General features: G+C 33.0%; 1 protein-coding gene across 1 annotated transcript; it reads right to left on the reverse strand.

Annotated features, from left to right (window-relative positions):
• Positions 1-114: 114 nt before the first annotated feature.
• Positions 115-19627, reverse strand: LOC129792760 (uncharacterized). The gene is made up of 6 exons (XM_055832108.1): positions 18964-19627; positions 18833-18892; positions 1634-1762; positions 1257-1567; positions 759-1182; positions 115-686 (listed from the first exon to the last, which is right to left on the reverse strand). Exons 1-6 carry the CDS (start codon positions 19270-19272, stop codon positions 459-461), a joined length of 1461 nt encoding a protein of 486 aa, XP_055688083.1. The 5' UTR covers positions 19273-19627; the 3' UTR covers positions 115-458.
• Positions 19628-19685: the final 58 nt, after the last annotated feature.

The following is a 19685-nucleotide window of genomic DNA, read 5'->3' on the forward strand; positions in this document are numbered from 1 at the left end:
CCAAAAAACTCCAGGAAAAGAAATAAATAATCTTTCCATCCAAAAAAGAAACAAGAAAATATTTTATTAAAAGGTAAGAAAAATTTCCCGATATTAAACAAAGAGAAAACAAAGTTTTTTTTGTAATGAATTTATTAGTTTTATTACCTACATTTTTTCATCAAACACTATGGAAATTCGTTAAAGTAAAACCTTAATTATTCATCTTTTAGGATTTAAAATCATTAAAATTTAGATGTTACTTTTCATTTTAATTTAAGTGCAATAAATTTTTCTCTACATGAGAATGAAAAATTGCATAGGGCAAGATGACTTTTCTTTTGTGGAAATGAAAATGATATTTAATTCTCTTTGAAATCCTCAATTGTAGCGCCCCATACAGTGCCACACTTTCTCATTAAACTCCTCCTCTGATGGGAACTTTGGTTGTTGGGGTGTTCAGTGAACATTGGGGGGCATCATACCCACAGTACCCGCATACCCTCGTCCTCAGGACGGATGCGGGAACAGAAGAGGGCACCAGTTTTTGGCGGTACAGCTGGTGCGGAGTCCCAACGCCTGTGGAAGTGTGTCAGGGGGAGTCCGACTTTTGCAAACGATGCTGGAGGATCAGAGTCAGGGGCTGTTGAGTCACTAGATACCGATGAAGATCTCTGGGTACTACTGATTAATGGTAAGCCGATTTCCTGTAAAAATAAGCAATTTATTGTTGATTAAAAAAGGAGAAAAATCTTGAGAAAAAAAGATTGCCTAATTACCTGAAAGGAACTCATTGAGCTGAATCCACTCTCGTCCTCAATGCATCCTCCAACTTTGAGATTACTGCTCGTTCGGCAGGGTATTGGGGACGGTCGTTCTGGCAACTCCTCATCCGTCTCTGGCTTAGATGAGGCGGTGGAATTTGAATCGGAGGTACTTCGCAATGAACAGCGACTCTCGCGCTTGACGACTTTGCGTCCAAAGAGTAGGTTCAGTGGGTTAGTATCTTTGGCTGTTGCACTGACAAAAGTCAAGGAATCATCAAATACACTCTTAGCTTGAGACAACATTGGCTCTTGCGTATTCAGGAGATTCTTCACATTTCGCAGAAGACGGAATGCCTCCTGGGAGAGCTTGTCCACTTCCATTGTTGCTCCTCCGGAAGTTGGACTTTGTCCAATTCGGCGTTTAGGGCTACGTCGCCTACAAAAAGTAAAATGAAAAAATTATTGAAAATTTGCTAAAATGATTAAACGGACGGCTTGGTGAGGTCTTACCATGTAAAATCTCTGAAATTGCTGTAGGATGATGGAACAGATTGAATTGAATCCATTGAATTCTCTAAGAGATCCTCAGGCCGATGTGGTGGCAGGTGTAGCTCCAAATCACTCATATTGCTGCTACTTCGTGGTCGTGTTGGTGAGGATGTTGCAGGCACTTCGAGATCATGGGGAATCATCTGCAGAGCGCTCTTGGATCTGCTCAGTGACTCCTTCTGTTGCATTGCATCCAGACTCATATGGCAGCGTTCCAGGAAGTGTGCAACACTTTCCATCAGGGCTCGGTACATCTGGCGCGATGATTCAATCTAATGAAAAATAATTTAAATTTTATTAAATATTCAAAAAATATAATTATCAAGTAATTAATTTACCTGTTGCATTTGCCATTTCAGCGTATCAACTTTATTCTGGAGGATCATCGTTTCGACAGATGGTGTGCTGCTCCCATTGTGCGTAACATTGAGCAATCGACGATTCTCCTCCACGAGATTCTGGCATTTCTGTGTGGAAGATACAAAAAAATCAGCTTTAGCATAAAAAAGGTATGTTCAAGAAAAAAAATGCTGGATTGACAATTAGTTACAAAAAGGTATTGAAGAAAATGCTTGGCAACACGCCGACGAAAGATTTCTCCAATTTGGAGTCAATGAACACCGTGTTCACGGTTCTCAATGAATTTAACTACTTGTGATGGTCGAATTTGCTGATTTTGCGTCTAGCAGTAAAATATGTCAGCTTACGGGGGAAAATTTTATTCAAATAAATTTCAAGAAAATTAGCAAGAAATAGCAATCGCCATGCAAATTCCTCGTTTGAGTATTATATTTCTGTCCATTTGGTCTGCAATTTTACAAAGAAATGCACGCGGGGCACGTGGCGGGACAAAGAAATGAAATTTATGCATTTTTCATTTAAAAAAAAATTTCCATATATCATTTGGAATCATGCAAATTGTGGGATTTTGAAACAATTACACGTGGAGGTGTGTAATTTTTCACTCTAAAAAAAAGTCTTAAGATGTCTTACAAAAGAAGCTCTATGCGTAGAAAGATGGTATCTTGCAGTAAATTATTTCCCTCTGAAAAACTTTGTACCATCTCTAAAGCGAGATGGTGGGCAATTTATAATATAATAAAGTTTTCATGATGACTTTGTACTATGTGGTAAGGTACAAGAAGTTTGTAAGGATGTAAGACAATGTAGATAATTTTCTTGGAGAGGAGCCAAAGACGTTCATTTTGAGAAGAAATATGTACTACATAGTGCACTATTATCAAAAAGTTTCCGGGTGAGCGAAAATTCAGGATTTTTCTTTGAAAAAAAAAAAATCTTAAACCCTGTTCAATTTAGCGAGAAAAAAGTGGTAAATTGGTCAGAAATCAGTGCAGAAATAATTTAAATTTGGTGTTTTGTCTCCTCTTGATTATCCTAAGAAAGCAAAAACCTAAATTTCTTAATCTAGATTTTGAATTTAATTAAGTCCTACTATACGATCGGATAAATACTTAAAACGGTATAAAAAACCCAGGTAGTTAATTAATCTTTAAACACAATTGAACAATTAGCGAAAATTTCTAGGAACAACCATAGAAAGATTTATTAAATTGATCTTGCAAGAAAATTTGCAGAATTAAGACTTCAAAACCTAAAAAAAACAAGCAAGCTCCAAATTAACGTTCATTGACTTTCTCCGTGGCAAACGTGAAGGTTTCAGAGCGAAGAAAAAAATAGTTAAATCAGACAGAGAGTTTATAGCTTTGAATACAATAATGCATTCAATTGTGTGAAATATAGTAAATCAGTCGGAGAACATTACAGTTATTGAAGATGAGCATCTTGGGAAGATAAATTTATATAAGAAAATGTGCTGCATTTTCACCTCAGGTGAATCCTTTTTTTAATTACCAATTCCTAGCCCTTTTTTCGAAATGTATGAGGTCGAGAGCTTTTGTGTTTAAAATGCATTCCTAACATGCTCAAGGAAATAGTTGTAATTTATTGATAAAACAATTCCCGGCATATGATATTCCCCCTCATTTACATAAATACACCTCGTACTCCATTGTCGTGAGGTGAAGAGTGGCGGAACGAGGCTGAAATGTAATATGAAATATTTCATTCTGATGAATTCATGTGGGTGAAATTCTCTCTGATGTACTAAAATGGCGAATAACGAGGAAAATAGACAATATTTTGCGGGGAGTTGTGTGATCGATTTTTGTGGTTTGTACATCACCAGGAAGTTACTGTATTAGTGGGTATATATTGCAAGAATTCCTTTGGCTCAAACTCTGAGAGAGAGAAAAATGTGATGTTGTACATAATGATGCTGAAGATCAGTCAGTTGAGACGTAAAAATTACATATAATGCACATCCCAAATCTACCTTTTGCATCTCAACCGTTGAGAACTCACCTGAATTTGATTGACGAGAATTTTCTCCATTATATCCAATGAAGCACACAATAAGATGAAATTTTGCGATTGTGGCTATAGCAGACACTTAACTATGTGTAAGACAATTGTCTTTTTATGCCACCAACAACAGGCTATACCAATGGTAACAAACTATACAAATTAAATTACATGAGATACAGCGAAAAATGAGGAAAATCACGATGAAATTGCATGCTCTTTTCCCCACACACACACATTCTCTCATGCGATAATCTCACTGCAACTTCCTCGGCAAGATTTATCCCTGTGAGTGGGTCAAAAAAGCATTCCGAGAAAAACCAAAAGGTGAAATGATTATGAAAGTGAAATGAATATTCAATTACAATTGTAATTAAATCATCTCAACGGACGAGTACGCATACTATTCAGCATTGTGGTTGCTCTCTTGTATTATTATTTCTTCAACTATCAACCATGTGGAACCACAATAGGGCAACACTATAAGGGAAAAAGAAAATCCGTGTAGACATGGGATGTCAGTTGTTAGAAATATGTACGTACATAGCAGTTGGTTGATTTGTTGTGTGACTTTTTTATACCTAAAAGATTTATTAAAATGAATCGCACTGTTGATTTACGACGTGGGTAAAAAAAGCATTTTACAAAAAAATATGATTTTTGTTAACAAATAAAGGAGATAAACTTGTAATAAAATGTTGTGCACACCTCTCTCGCTATTATTCGCATTATATAGAATTTATACAAATTGAAAGCTAATAAGTGGAAATTCTTTAATTTGTCCTTCCTTGGACAAACCTTCATTTTCCACACCTACAAATCACCAGGTGTCATGCGAAAAGATGCCTAATTGCCAATGGAATGTTGGCTTTTTATAAATAAAAAGAGAAGCAAAATGATGTAAAAATTCTTATTGAGAAAGAAAATTAAATTGAAAAAACGTTATGCACATAAAATTTCTCGCATATCTTCTCTCTCTCGCGATACGGCATCTTCATCACACAATTCACAGCACATCAATTGAGCAATTCTGCTTAGAAAACAATATCGAGCATACGGAGATTCCTTGAATTTATTGTTATTAGCAATTTATCTGCCATCTTTTGTCTTTTTAATCCATTGTACTGCGGTAGCACATATAGAGAGAGAAACAGAGGTGCTACACGAATTTAATGGTAACAGCTACATAGCACTACATTTTCCAACAATAGCCATGGGAGTTTCGTACACTTTGATGGAATTCACTGCAACGTGCAGGAGTGATGCATATATTTGAAAAACTATGGGAATATTTTACAAGCTCTTCTCCCACATTAGATATAAATAAATGTAAAATGTATATAATACAGGCAAACCACAGATGGAAACTTTATTGAATAGTTGGAACTTTTGAAGAAAAAAAAACTTCTTGTACGAACTTTTCGCGATGACACGCAGAAACCAACTAAGAATAAGTTGACCAAGAAAAGGCAAATTCTTTGCCAACCTCACGTATGGACAGATTAACTGACCAAGCACAGAGAACCAGATTACCGGATTTCTAGAGCGAAGCATGAAGAATTTCACAATGATCTTCAATTTACGTGTTTTTTTTATGTATCACACGATATATGTAATTTTTACTTTAGATTCCAGTTCAATCTTTGAAATAAACCATCAATTTCTTTTTTATGGATATTCCAGACTGCCAAGGGTGGATATTTTGTATTCATATTACTTTTAAAATTTTAGGAAAATTTTTTGTAAATAATTTCCATTAATTTGCGTCAACTTTATAGATAGATCTTTTTCGCGTAAATAGGTATTATTTATCCTTTAAAGTCATCATAAATTATTTTAACTATATTATGCAAAAAGAAACATTAAAATAAAAAAAAAAACTTTAAAGCCCACATCAAAAGGTTCCATTTAAAGTGTCGCACTTCAGTTTAAATTTATTCATTCACCACCCGAATGGTATAAGAGATGTGCAATTGTAATAATTACCTTGCAGAGGCTTTTGAAAGAGAATCAACAAATTGAAACCATGCCAAGGTGCTTTGGTACTCGGGTATATATGGCTCTTTTAGCCACCAGAAATACTCTTCATGGTAAAAAAAATTGACTTCCAGATCGCAGAAGGAGTGAAAGTAAATTCAGAAAATACAATTAAACCGCTGACTTTATCACAATATGTAACTCAAATAGACCTTCTCTTGCTTAACAATAGATGGTATTTAAGGTGTATGCAGTACAGAAATATGTGCCCTTTAAAATGAAATCTCCAAGAGTTTCAAGACTCATATAAAAAGAATTTTTTTACATCTTAATATATAAAGCTTTCAGACGTTTCAGACGTTTATAGCTAAAGTGATTTTAATAAATTAAAAGAAAGTAGTCATTTGATAAAATTGATAAACATATCTCTTGCTACCTGAATTACCTGGAATAAAATGATTTCCTCACTTATTCAATATCAGTTCAATTTCCTTGTCGATACATATTGCCTAATCTTACAAGGGAAAAAATCACGCCTTATGTCATCCTCTCAATCGCACACCAAATGCTTCTTTCTCTATAACACATATTATTATAATATCTCAGAGAAGATGAAGAGTGTGTGGATAAAATCGAGAACATGGTGGCAAATTTGGAGCGAAAATAGCTTCCGCCTTTTTACTTCTTCTTCATATACCATAGTGAAAATTTCTACTTTTTTTTTCACTATACCTATACTAATTCTTCTATGATTTACGACCTATTCATCATTTTTTTTGCACTAGAGGTTACACATTTTGTACCGTAATGTGACGCTGAAATATTCATCTTCTTGGGTTTTTTAGTTTTCTCTTTTTTTGCAATTTTCCTTGATGGCTTTTCTCCCGCACTCTTTGTCTCTTTTAGCGGCATAGCCCTCAGCGAATCAGAAATTTGCCTAAAGGTAATTAAATAAATTGGTAGTTTTGTCCATTTTGGCTTTCTAGAAGATTTCTAAACTCATAAACAGAAAATATGATTGTATATAAGGTAAATTCATTTAAAGAGCTTTCATCCTTATTTTGATCCTTTATCGATCTATCAAATGATTTGTTCTCATTACTCGCTCAATATTACATAATTCCCCAACAGTAAACTTTGCAGTTTTGCGCTCCTAAAGTTGTTTAGCATAAAGACAAAAATATTTTGGGTGTATTTATGTCCTCTATGTGAGACAAAAAAAAGTAGTTGTGACGAGTGAAAATGATGCGTTCAGTTCTTTTTCCCGCACAAAATTCAGATTCTTGCGTACTCTAGTTGGAGCGGATATCAAACTTTGCGCTCTATTGCTCTTGCGTGAACAGAAATATATTTCCATTCTACACAAACACGTATACAGTTGAAAAACGTATATAACAATACAGAAAATCACATTTGCAGAGGGAAAAAAAAGAAGAATACATCTCGGGTTCATATGAGGTAATTCTGCTTTTTTTCCACCTGAGAAGATGATTGGGAACAGTGCCACAAGTTACCCCAAAAACCCCACTTGAGCAATTGTATTCCGGTCATTTCGTTGCCACAATTGTGTGTGGTTCTTTTCCCATCGCAGGTTAATTGTCTTCCAGGAAAGACGCGCAAAGAGTTATGTATATAAGTAGTTCTTAAAGGAAATAGGGACAAACCCTCATAAAATGTAAATTTTTGCTTTGATGGAACACACTTGTTCACACAAGTTGGGGTCTTTTTAATGGGGCACCGATTGAGGTGAAGAAAGAATCGTACATAGGTAACTGCGGAAGTGTGACAAAATTTACAACATTATCCTCTATGTTGCGAAAGGTAGACAAATTAATGCTTTTGTCACAAAGAAGTTACAAATGAGACAATGTGAAATAAAAATTGATTTAATTCAGAAAATTTAAACGGCGCGATAGCGAAGAAATTGAATAAAAATTCAATGGTTCTATTTTAATTCACCCTTCCTTTTTCAAACCCTACGAACCTATGGAAGCTATTGTTAATGTGTTGTTACGCCAACATCGTTTGACGGGAATACACAAATTAAAAAAAAATATATGTCTCTTGATGGTCATGATGGTCATGCTCGTCATGCTGCAGAAAATCTTGATTTTTATCTCTTCAAAACATGAAATTATTTTTTGTTCAAATCAGTAATAATATTAAAAAATGAAATATATGCCTGTCTAATTTATAAATGTAGCTTATATTTTACAAATTTTGTATTTATTTTTTTTATATCTTGTAAATCTCAAAGGAAGTTAACCATTAAATTCAAATACGTAATAGTGAGCAATAATAATGTAAAATGATCAAGAAGCATGACAATATTCTTGGGAGAATTTTCACAAAACATAAAAATAGTTTATTTTACCTTCTTTATGCTTAAATCTCGATCAAAAGGTCATTTCAAAGGTTCACCTCAAATTTCTCAGCGTGACGCAAATTTTACTGTATTATAAGATGACACAGTAATATGTTTGTCGAAATATTTATATATACGCATTTCACAGACTATTTTGAACATGCTAAAAGTGAAGTAATGTAATTATATGGTGTGAAACATGAACCCAGAAATGCTTTAAAAAATGAAAAGTTGGGACAAATTGCATTTGCCGTTTTCGCACAAAACGGAATACCTAATTTTTCGTTTTAAATTGTTGTATTATTTCTTTACTGATCCACATTTTATTTGGTAATTTCTTGGAGGGAAAACCATGATAATAAAATGTGGAATTTCACCGGTTTCTGTGAGTCATATCTACACCTCGAGTATGTAATGTAATGTTGGTTTGAAAGACAGGAAGATGAATTTCGGAAAATTTCTCTTTTACATAAACTTCTTCATTGTACGGATCTTTCTTTATTATTATGTTCATTTCGTCGTCTAATAAACCGGCAACCAAACTAGTTTTTCAATTACTGAGTTATTCGCGGTGTCCAGTTAAAATTGAAATTGATATTTTCTTCCAAGGCGATAACTTATTTGCATGGGTGTTGGAGAAAAAGTTCATAAATACGAATTATTGGAATTATTTAATGTTTTATCTTTCATATTCTTACGTCTTTACAATTCTCCGATCGCTTGAGGTGATTTTTTTCTTGGCACCTGTGTTGGTGGAGTGAACATGAAAAATTGAAAAATCACCTTTGGATGGAAATAATTTTCTTTGAGGAATTAAGGCGTCATAGGAGGTGAAAAGACACATCCCACGCAAATGACAACAATTTAACTGTTTTCTGCAAAGAAACTCTTCCTCGATACAACCACTTTCATCCATCAAAACACATACCGCTGCACATCAGGCAAGAATTGCCGATGGAATCTTAAGATGGTGAGAATATGTCTTAAAGATATGTTCTTTCAAAGCCATTAGAAGAGTCTCTTTCGTCTTTTGACCTCTCTCTATAAAAAAAAATACAATGCACACTATCGTTGAATATATAAAAGTCATTGACCTTTCAACTCAATTTGCTCTTTTGCAGATTTATAGATAGATATATGTACATATGTATATTTTTGTTTCCCCTTTATGTTGGTATGCCATTAAAATTACAATACATGTTACAATGCTAATTCCTTGTTCGAGAGTGTTAGATGATGAATGTTATAAAAAACATAACTAATGAAAGTTAAAAACTCTAAATTGTTGACAAGAGATTTTTCAACAACAAAAAAAGTCATGTTGGAATTGTTTTAATATGCCTAATTAAAAATTATTGCTTTGTATAACTACATATTGGAATCATTATGAGTTCATAAAAAAATTAAACATCGTCTCACATTTCCCAGGTATAAAATTGTTTAAAATGAAAATAGAAATTATGGGAGCAATTTTGGACAAAATAAAAGACAAAATATTTTGAAAATACAAAATATTTTGACATTAAATGTAATTTTGCACAAAATATTTTTCTAAAACTTTTGTCAATCTCTCCACAAAAGAAATTTTTGCAATTTTAGGTACAATAAAAGGTGAAATATTTTGAAAAACTGAAATATTTTGACGTTTAATGCAATTTTAGACAAAAGACAAAAGATTTTTTGTGTCAATCTTTTGACAATCTTGTGAGAACGTCTCCACAAAAGATTTTTATAGGAGAATTGTAATTTTGCACAAAATAATTTATACATTATACAAGAAATATTTTGTGTTTTGCAAGCATCTCGTCGAGGTGCTTTTATAAAATCAAAATCTTTTGTCAAACTGGTGTTTACGCGTTGCATTTTTTAGAAGTTTTCTGTCATGTTTTTCGAAATAGCAATGGATAATAATGCAATTTCGGTTAATTGTAAAGCTTTGTGCAAAGGGAATTTGTGGAATGATATGAAATTCAGCCAATTTAGCTGTGTCCATTTTCCCTTTTCGCGGTGTTGGGCAAAAATGTTATGGAGAATTTCTGTGTCTTTCTGGCAAAAATTTGGGAGATCGCTGACAAGTTCTAACCCTATATAATCAGGATTTTGGGTCAGAGATCCCTTCCCTATGTTCCCGATGCGAGTTTTTATGTGCAAAAACGAAATATATAGGGCTAATTAATGCAATAAATATGAGTCAATCAATTCATGTAAAACAATCATATCAGAGTGACTCATTAACATTTTCTTGGTGTAATGAAAATCGAACTGATGAGCTAAAAGCCAGATGGTTTTTTGGTCTTCCCAACATCCTTGGGGTACCTAATAGACTACACGCATGCTTGACTTGAATTTCCCTAAAAATTGATTCAGTTCAGATTGTTCAATTGCCCCAATCGTAAACATAACCTAATAGGAATGTTATCTTCTTCTTATTTTTTCCATCTGTAAACTCTCCACTCGAAAGAAAAATACGTCACAAAAGGCGACAAAATGTATCAAAAGTCTCCCAAAAGATATTTTATTCAAAATTGCTCTTCATAAAATGTCTTTTGTAGACTTCACAAAAGACAAAATATATTTTATTTTGTCCAAAATTGCTCCCTATATTTTATAAAAAAAAAAAATAATTTTATGAACTCATGCAATATAAAATATAATTTTCTTTTATTTGTTTTAAATTGCAATAAAGTTACATACTTATCAGTGTATAATATTTCCGTATAAAAACTTCAAGACAGGAGAATTTCAAAAGTTTGAAATTTGGAAATTTATGCAAAAAATAAGCACGAGTGCACAATTTATACATTAAAAAAAAAGTTCATATACAACCAGAAATTATTATTGCATCGAAGTGGAAAAAATTTATGATTTGACAATATTTATAAATTCTCTACTTTAGCAATATTCATGTAAAATCATGAATTGAGAAATTATAACATTCGCTGGTGAATTATTTTGCAATGACTACATAGCATTTTGGAATGATATATGAAGTACATTTGAGGAGATAATTTTTCTTCTTCATCCTAAATATCACCTGGTTCATGCGGATAGAGGAGAAGCACAATATATATGACGTTACTCAATCCGCCTTGAAGTCTTCGCAAGTCTCCAAATTGCGCGATAATCTTGTCTACGAGCGTGACTTATAAAATTCTTATGCATTCAATACGAGATCACATGCAGAGAGAGAGATAGGTAGGTACCCAAATCGGTGTGTAATAGTAAACCATTCTAAGACTTAAAGTATTTTATTACCTCCATCTATATTTTTACTTATCTTACACATTGTTGTTACTGTGGAAGAGAGGAGAAACATTCAATGAAATTCCTCCACCATCTCTCTTATCAAGAATCAACCAATATTTATGTATATTACCATTCATTGCAATGGGTATGAGTGAAGGAAAAAAAAATTTTTTCACCTCAAAGAGCAGACTTCTAAGTCAGCTGCATCGAGGTCTTTTTCTCTGTATGGTATGGGAGAAAAAACAAGAATTACAAGAGGTGGGGAATTGGGTCAATCTGTGAGCAAGACTTTTCAGCATCGAGTGTTCTTCATCGTGGAAAGAAAGCAACTTCAAACTGTGAGTCAGCAATTAATTTGCCAAAGAAGTGGACTCGATCTTTCTCCTCGCGCTGAACTTTTTTTTTATCATCCACAATATGTGGGATTAAATCCGCAAAGTTTTCCACCCATCACAGGGTCGCCTCCACCCACATTGACACCAATTTTTGCAACGTGACAATTCAATCAGTGAGATAGTTATGGTATTCCATAATAATAATTTCTCCCAAGAAAATACCTTTTTTTCTAGCAATAGGCGAGACACTTTATGCTATTATGCAAAACTTTCCAAACAAATATGCCATATAGAAAAGTAAACCAATTGATTAGCACAGTGACGCTGTTTTAAATTTTCGGCGTCTTTTTTGTGCCTATAATATCGTGTTGTGAGTGAGCTTTCAACACTTAAGACATGATTGGATTATACTGACTTTTATGTCATACGTATAACACGTAAAAAATACATTTAATTTTATAAAATGAATTTATAAAAATAGAGAAAGAAGAAAATTGGAAATATAAATCAGACTAAATCGACATAGTTATTCATTAATTTTTTATAATGATTTAGCAATGATTTTGTTTCTAATTTAGTCTTAGAATTCAGCATAATGCATACATACTTTCTAAACATTCAACAAATAAACTTTAATAAAATATCATTTCCTTTAGCTATTTTCTTTTATTTACTAACCCAGCTAACACATAATAACTTTGACTTTACTTACTATTTATTAACGTTATAATAACGTTAGATTATCGTAAAAAATGGTCAGAATTTCGTCATTAGCTTACTAAATTCTAACGTCAGAATAACGTTATTATTTGGTAAGTAAAGTCAGTAAAAATTGAGGCATTTTTAGTCATTTTTCAGAAATCAAAGTTTTAGTCATTAAAACATTACAATTCTATTTATAGATGATCAAAAAGCTATTAAAAGACGTTTTTGCTTCATTTACTTCAATTTTTTCGCATAAATTCAATTTTTTGTGTAAACGTTGGAATATCGTCAGAAATAAGTCATTAAAGGTCAGTAAGATGAAAAATCAATCATTTTTTCTATCATCAAAAACTAATTAAAATGGCATATAAATGCATTAAAATGATTGTTTGAAAGAGAGCAAGTAGTTTTAGAAGCTTTTTTGAGCAGAAGAATCTCATTTATTATATAAAAATATACTTTCAATTAGTTGGTATACCACAATCGTGGCATACCAAGTACTGTAATCGTCGGAAAAACCGACTACCTCAGATCGGGCTCAAACTTGGTATGAGCACGTTTCAGACAACCCACATTCCAAAAATGGTGGTGGAAAATTTTTGATCCGGCCGGCCTGCCGTCCTGCCGTCCTGCCGTCCGGGACTCTAAACTTTGCCTTATATCTCGAGAACGGTGAGAGATAGAGCCTTCAGGTTTGAAGTTTTCTATAGAAATGTGGGTGTAAAATTTCATTTTTTTGCATTTTCAAAATCCAAGATGGCCGCCATCCGCCATTTTGAAATACTGTCAACCAGTTTCCTTATAGCTAGAGATCTGAAACTTTAGTATGTTGTAGTGCTCAGTGAGATGTTTTCATCGATAACTCATACTTCAAAATCGGTCAAGCGGTTAAGCAAATATGGCGGTCTAAAGCAAAAAGTGTTTTTTCGATATAACTCGAGAACGGCTTGACCGATTTTGACCGTCTTGGTATCAAATGAAAGGTTTCAAGAAGCTCTACAACTGTCTAAAACATTCCTAGTTCCAAAAATATCCGCAAGAGGCGCTAAAATCAAAAACAAAAATTGCCTAACTTTAAAGGGCAATATCTCCGAATCCCCATCATCGATTTCTTTTAAATTTTGATATGTTGTAGCCTAAGTCAATATCTTTCACCAGTCCGAAAATGAAGAAAATCTATGTCGCCGTTTAGAAGATATAGCCATTTGAAAAATTCTTGAATTTGAAAAGTTGAACCGCTTGCCCGATTTTGCTCATCTTGGTATTAAATTAAAGGTTTTGCAATTCTCTACAACTTTCTAGAACATCAGAAACCTCTAGAACCATTTCTTGAGGACAAAAAGTGCAAAAAACTGTTTTGGTGAAACAAAAAACCGCCATTTTTGTTCTAGATGTGACTTTGAAAATTATTGAAATTTATGTCAATTTATAGCCTATTTTAATACCTTTCCAAAACTAGTCAAGAATTTTCTATAGGTCTTATAGAACTTCAGATATGAGCATTTTTATCTTTCATATTGATGAATTTCATAAAAAAAATCAACTTTGCCTACTAATCCTACTTACAAATTAAATTACAACGCATAGACTGACCCATCCGCGTTGTGGTATACCAACTCTAATAACTGGACGCGTTATGATTGACTTTCTTCCTTGAGAACGTCAGTATACCGTAAAAAAGCACAAAATTTCTGACCCTCCATCAACTTTGGCCAAAATTCCTGCCGAAATCTCAACGTCAGAATACCGTAAGTATACTTACCCTCCACCAACCTTTGGTGTTGAGGAAGAGACAGAAAGAGAAAGACTGCGTGGGATATTTCTTTTTTGTATTTCTGCACTCTTCTTTTGACCTTTGACAGGCGTTTGTTTTGGTTTAGGTTTTTCACGATTTTCTCGAATAAATCAATAAAAATGAGCAAAATGATCAATGAAATCGTTAAGGGAGATCATAATGAGGGTGCACCAGGTCTTGTTCATTAAGAAATTCGTCATTTATTGCCGCAATTTGAGTATTTCGCGCATGTCATATAACAATAGGGAAGAATGCTTATGCGAGTGACCAAGATTGTACGTAGGTGCCTTGGAAGACCATTTCAGAAATTCCCTAAGAGGAAACAAGCGTTCAAAAAGGGACATCCAAACGTAAGGAAATCCGCATAGAATTTCTTAAGATTCAAATGTAAACCTATCTCGTGCACAAAATTAAGAATATAATTAATCTGTTTTCTTTTCAATAAAAAAGATCACAAAAATATTTTTTTTCTATTAGACCCATAAGATCATTTGATAGAAATGATTTTTATCAAATTCTTGCAATATTTTCCTACAATTTATTTCAAGTTTTTTTTTCTAGAATAAGAGAAAAAATACATTAACGTACATATAATTTATTGCATAAACTTTAATTGCCAAATCTCACATTTTTCTTTTCAAAATAAATATTTAAGGTCCTTAAAAACCCTAAATTATTCCCAGGTAGGCAATTTAATTGCCCTTGTTTTGCAGTTTACAAGGGTTGCTCTCCTTATCTCTTAAATGTTTATTGCAGGCTTGCAGGTCATAATCCGTATAAGACAAAATGTATTAGGCTGTTTTCATTTTGGGTACACACTTTTAAAGAAATATTTCTGAGAAAATGGGTTCAGGTAAAAACTTGGTTTCCTTGAAGATTAAGTAATATTTAATTTGATCGCATTTAATATGTTTTCTTTTTACATAAAATAATTTACTGATGCACACTTTGCTTTTTGATATACAAATATATGATATCTATTTAAAAATATACCTAATAAAATTTATTTAAAAAAAGCTCTTTTTCCTCTACATAATATATCATTTATCTGTTCATTTTAACGTTTCGGCCAAATACAATATATGTGACAAAAATTTTTAAGCTACGAGATATGGCGTAGATTTAAGTGTCCGGGAGTATCAATAATTTTTATAGCGAAATTCAGGATATTTAATTGCTTTTGAATCAAGCCGGGTCAGCATTTTAAGCAATAGGAAGGATGTCTAAGACATTTTAAATGAGTAGTAAAGACAAAATCTTTTTTCTATCATCAGAAATATTTCAAAAATTTTTATAAAAAATAATTAATTTTTAATGAAAGGTCCATTTTAGGTTCTTTTTGACTTATTTGCGACGGTAAAGTATTTCGGCATATAAATTTGAGATATAGGAAATTTCGAAAAAAAATTATAAATATTCCTTGTAAAATATACCATATTAATAAATATGGTATATTGGTAGGGAAATAGAGAAGACACCATTATCCTATGCTACCATGTATGCTAGAGAGAGAAATATGTTTGGGAAATTTTTTTTGAGATGCCATGTCAAAAATTTCCCTTTTTGGTCTCAAATTTTAAAGGTCAGTACAACGTAAGAAAAAGGTCAGAAATTTCTTCCAACAACGTTATTCTGACGGTGTACTGACTTTCAACGTGGGTCTTTTTTATTCCCCATTATCACGTAAAATGACTTATTTTTAACGAATAATCAACGTTATTCTAACGATCATTTTCGGCACATTAGACCTTATAATGACCTTTGGTGCCGGCTGGGAAACCACAATAATATATTTATTTATTTTCTCAATCACAACATCAAAAGAATTTCATTTTCGAGCACTTCGCGAGCAACATTATTATATTTTTTGTGGACAAAAAAATCAGTGTGAAATGTGGTGCGACAAAACACCTTGATTGGTATTAAAGCAGTGAAATGAAAGCTTTTTTTTTCTCATTCGCAGAAAATGATCATTTCATTACAAACCTTATGTACTCGCATGCGTAAAAATTCCATTATATATTGAATTAACCAATTTCAAGCCCGACATAAATTTTCATATGTGCAAAAAAAGCCAAAAGAAGTAATCAATTGAAGGGGAAAATGAAATTATTCATGTCGGTTTTTTTTTTGGAATTTCTGTTCAGGAATTGCATTCATACGCCATGAAAAGTGACTGATATTTTGGGTATATATACATATAATGTAGGAGCAAAAGAAGTGGCAAGAAGTGAAAGAAACCAATTTGCCAAGAGCTCCCGCGTGTGGGTGGTTAAACAGAGGGATTAAAGAAAATTGAAAATTTGTGCAATCGCGGTAAATTGAAGGAGAGTAGTGTGGATATATTAATTCTTTCAGATTAAATGTCTACCAATTTTAATTTTAAACTACAAATATATACAAAGTTAAGGTGAAAGGTAAATGAGATAATTAAATTATTAGTTGCATGGATGAGAGAATGCAAATAAAAAAAATCCAAACTATCATTTGCATCTCCTCCATACAACATGGAAGTGGATGGCGAAAGAAACATCTTCAAACATCATTAGTCATCTCCACTATACTAATTTAATGTTATATTATTTTTACGACGCTCCCCTTTCTGTCTACCTCACATATAAACAAACTTAGCCATATTATGAGAATGTTTTCTTCTACAAAAATATACCCTGTGAGATTAATTATGAGTGCAAATAAACAGCAATTGTGTTGAAGTACTCTTTAATTACTCAATCACCGGTGTTGATGATGGCGAAGAAAGAAAATTCATTAGAGCAGAGGAATGGCAGGTAAAACAATCATTGGATTTGCTGCCGTTATCACAAGAGCTGGATGATTTGTTAAACATATGTTTTTCATTTCTCGCACCTTCTATCTACTATTTATTTATTTATTTTTCCTTCCTCAACACATCTTTATCTTTTCAAATTTTTCTCTCTGCCTGTGAAAAGGCAATGTAGGAAACAATCAATCGATACTAAATGCAACAATGATCTCATTAACTTTTTTTCGACAAAATAGAGGTCATAAATCTTTCTGAGACTGAATGTCTCCAAAATGGTCCTCCCGAAAGATTCGAAAATTCCAAGAAATGGATTTTTAGGTACATACGAGAAAGAGAATGAAAGGAATATACGTGATGTATTGAAGTTTTTAAAACATGCAAAATACGTCAGTGTAGGGCAGGTACAAAATAAATTTTAAGTAGAGAGTGAGTATGTTCAGTTGCTTCATTGTGGTTCATGATTTTTTTTATATTAATCTGTTGTTAGGTATATTAGGAAATATTCGAGAATTTCCTCGAAAATTCCATGCAAAAACATTCTTTGAAAAAATCATTAAATTAAAATAATTCCTATAAAATAAATTATTTGCTGTAGAATGAAGAAAAGACTTCTTGGAATGTAGCAAGAAGATTGCTTCTATTATACTATTCAATTGCATACTTAATTAGTTGGTATACCACATAAGTAGCATTGGAATAGTCAAATATTTTAGAGAAATCTCATCAAATACAAATTATCGACTACATTGAATTTAATTATAATTCCCATATTTATAATTTTTAAAAAGAAATTTCTAAGACATCTTAATCAGCACACATTGTACCACATCGTTAAGAGACTTCCAGAAAAGCCCAACTAAAAGACATTCTCTTTTGAACGAACGCAGGTAGTGGAAAATAATATTTTTTCCTTACTTAACATAGGAGCTAAAAAGATAAGAATAACCTCTTGGTGTGATACCTGCAAGAGGTGAAAGGATTTCAGAGATAAATTCCCAAAGTGTCGCCATGCAAATTGGGTGCAAAAATTTCTACAGGAAAAATTGCGCAATGCGGATGCTGGAAAATTCCGTATTTGCACCAGAAACCATCACGTCTATGCAAAATATTTTTGGATGAGCATAAATTGCATAATTTTGTGTATCGGATGTTACACTAATTCTATTAAAATATTTTTGCCGCATGGTGAAATAGAAGCACCATAGCTCTGAATGTCTTTCACTCCGATTGTGGTTTTCTACATTGGAATGCTGCACTATCAACTGTCTCCATGGTATCCGTGCAAAAGCAAAATGCGGAAGAGTCCGCGCAATAGATCTCATATGCAGACAACTTTCAGATTCCTCTCCAGAGTTTATTGTAGGTGGATTTTAGTCATCCAGAGGGAATATTTCACTTAATTACATTCTTCATTTCTTTTGGGGATTTTCCCAAAATCAAATTTAAATTAATATGGAAAATATTTCAATTATGGATAATACATAAATTTTACATATTTGGTGCAAAAACTGATCCCTAATTTACATATTTATGTAATTCTAAAAAATATATTAAAATGTATTTCCTCGAATTTGCTTTAGCCGCGATTGCAGAAGTTGGTTGAAGACTGTGCAAAAGCAACCAATTAAAAATTTCAAAGCGAATTCTCTTGAAAATAAATATCCAATATTTATGATACCCCCTTTTTTGGATACTGCGCGATGTGTTCGCGCGAGAAATTATGGGTTGTAAATGAAAGTCCAGTAGATCATCGTGCCAAAAAATTTTCTCCATGCGCGATGAAGAAATTTTATCTAATTCTATAGAAGTTATTTTAGTGTTAAAATTTTTAGAGAATTTTCTGGACACTCATAATGTTTCTTTTTTTCTAATTTGGGATGACTCTTCTCTCTCTTCTATTATTTTTTTTTAAATTATTGCCAAACAAAAAAAAAGTTTTTAATTTACCTTCCTTAAGCGCAATACTTCGCACTCTGCTGAATCTGGGCTCTTTCGTGGTGATAGACACTGCGGAAAAAAACAACACTCTGATTACCAATCTGCCATAGATATAATTTAGTATTTAATGGAAACAATACCTGAGAATTGAGCCAAAGATCTTTAACATCCATCGGTGTTAAGTCATTACTATCTCCACTCTGTGGGCTCAAATTCTCCTCAACATTAAACTCATTAGCGCTCTTTTCTATTTTCTCCGACGATTTTTCCAACATTGGCGAACTATCCTCAAAATTCAGCGGTATATCCAATGATCTTGTGCAATTAGACTGATTTAGCATCAGTGATCGCGCAAATGAACTCTGGAAGTATTGACACTGAATCCCAGATTTAAGATCGAATTCGGGCTTTGGAATCCGCACTTCATTACTCTGAAGACCTTTATCCATTTTGTCGATTATTTTTTTTTCCTCGGAGGCTTTCACAATTCTCTATGCACACACATTAAACATTTGAAAAAATCACGTATTAAATTGTTACAATTTAATGAAGAATTTTAGGTAAGTTTTGGAGGTGTTGAACACCCGGAAATGTTTTCTTTTCGATTAATTTGTTGTGAACAAATACCGCCGCGAAGTGTTTGTTTGGGAGACAATACCGAATGGGGTATGAACGGGAAATTAATTGAGCACAGATTTAATTAACTGAACCTTCTCCACACGCGTCCACATGCCACGGAATCACACCAACGAATGAGGTGAAGTGCAGCAACTCCAACAATTTCATGGCAAATTATTTCGCCGCTCTTTACCACACTTTCCACACAGTTTGCGCCTTTGATGGATGTTAGTGGACTTTTTCA

This window comes from Lutzomyia longipalpis, chromosome 3, assembly GCF_024334085.1.
Source record: "Lutzomyia longipalpis isolate SR_M1_2022 chromosome 3, ASM2433408v1".
NCBI lineage: Eukaryota > Metazoa > Arthropoda > Insecta > Diptera > Psychodidae > Lutzomyia > Lutzomyia longipalpis.